General features: G+C 31.0%; 1 protein-coding gene across 1 annotated transcript in view; it reads left to right on the top strand.

Annotated features, from left to right (window-relative positions):
- LOC119586286 (vacuolar protein sorting-associated protein 41 homolog) overlaps nt 1-858 on the top strand; it is a gene marked incomplete in the record, with an annotated part of 18,266 nt that overhangs the window by 11,317 nt on the left and 6,091 nt on the right. The window contains 2 exon segments of the mRNA XM_037934992.1: nt 107-206; nt 448-492. Of these exon segments, the coding sequence (XP_037790920.1) occupies nt 107-206; nt 448-492 (145 nt within the window).

Here is an 858-nt window from a genome sequence, read left to right as displayed (position 1 = left end):
TATGGATCTACTATTCATCAGCTATTAGAAAGTTCTATTTGCATTTTCATTAGCTTGTTCATGTATTTGAGTATATATTCTAATGAAAATTATTATTTTCCCATAGATCTCACTAAGGACAGGTTGCCAGAGGATACTTGTTGCTGATTGTAGCAATCTTCTGAATAAGCTTGTGTCAACACAAAATGCTGCTCTTCCTGTTTATGGTACACCTCTGAAATAAAATATGAAGTTCCTAGTATTCTGAGTAATCAAACATAAGTTGTTTATTTAACTTATAAAGTATCAAAGAAATTTCAAATTGAAATAGCAAGAATTTGTCCTGCTGATAAAAAAATATATATAACATTAACATTTCTTTATATGTATTTTTCTGCTTCTTGAGACACACAAAATGTTTAATGGTTTTGTGAAATAAAAAATTAAATAGTACCCGATACATTTCAGGTGATACAATGTGCCCAGCATGCAACAAGAAAGTTTTGCCAACCAGTAAGTACTTCTACACACATATTATACACTGTACTACTGAGTACATTGTTTAGGATTGCTTTTCTTCTCACTAGTAAAACATGCACTTTCTAACTGAACTGGTCTTTGGATTAGTAATGATAGTTTTTCTTGCCTCTATCTTTTATCTTTATTTTTCCCTCCAGATATGTTATAGAAATCAGTAAAGGTCTTCTTTCACAGCTGATATTCTCATAATAGCACAATAACAGAAACAATAGATTGTTGTCATCATACTGTATTCTCTTTGCCTCCTGATCATATCCTCTGTACATGGAACATATCAAATAAGGGAAAGGTTATTGGAGCATTTTAAGTAAACAGGAGATATACTTGTTTAAAAGATGG

The sequence above is a fragment of the Penaeus monodon genome, chromosome 21 (assembly GCF_015228065.2).
Source record: "Penaeus monodon isolate SGIC_2016 chromosome 21, NSTDA_Pmon_1, whole genome shotgun sequence".
Classification (NCBI taxonomy): domain Eukaryota; kingdom Metazoa; phylum Arthropoda; class Malacostraca; order Decapoda; family Penaeidae; genus Penaeus; species Penaeus monodon.
The sequence above is the reverse complement of the archived record's forward strand: the minus strand, read 5'-3'. Positions and strand labels throughout refer to the sequence as shown.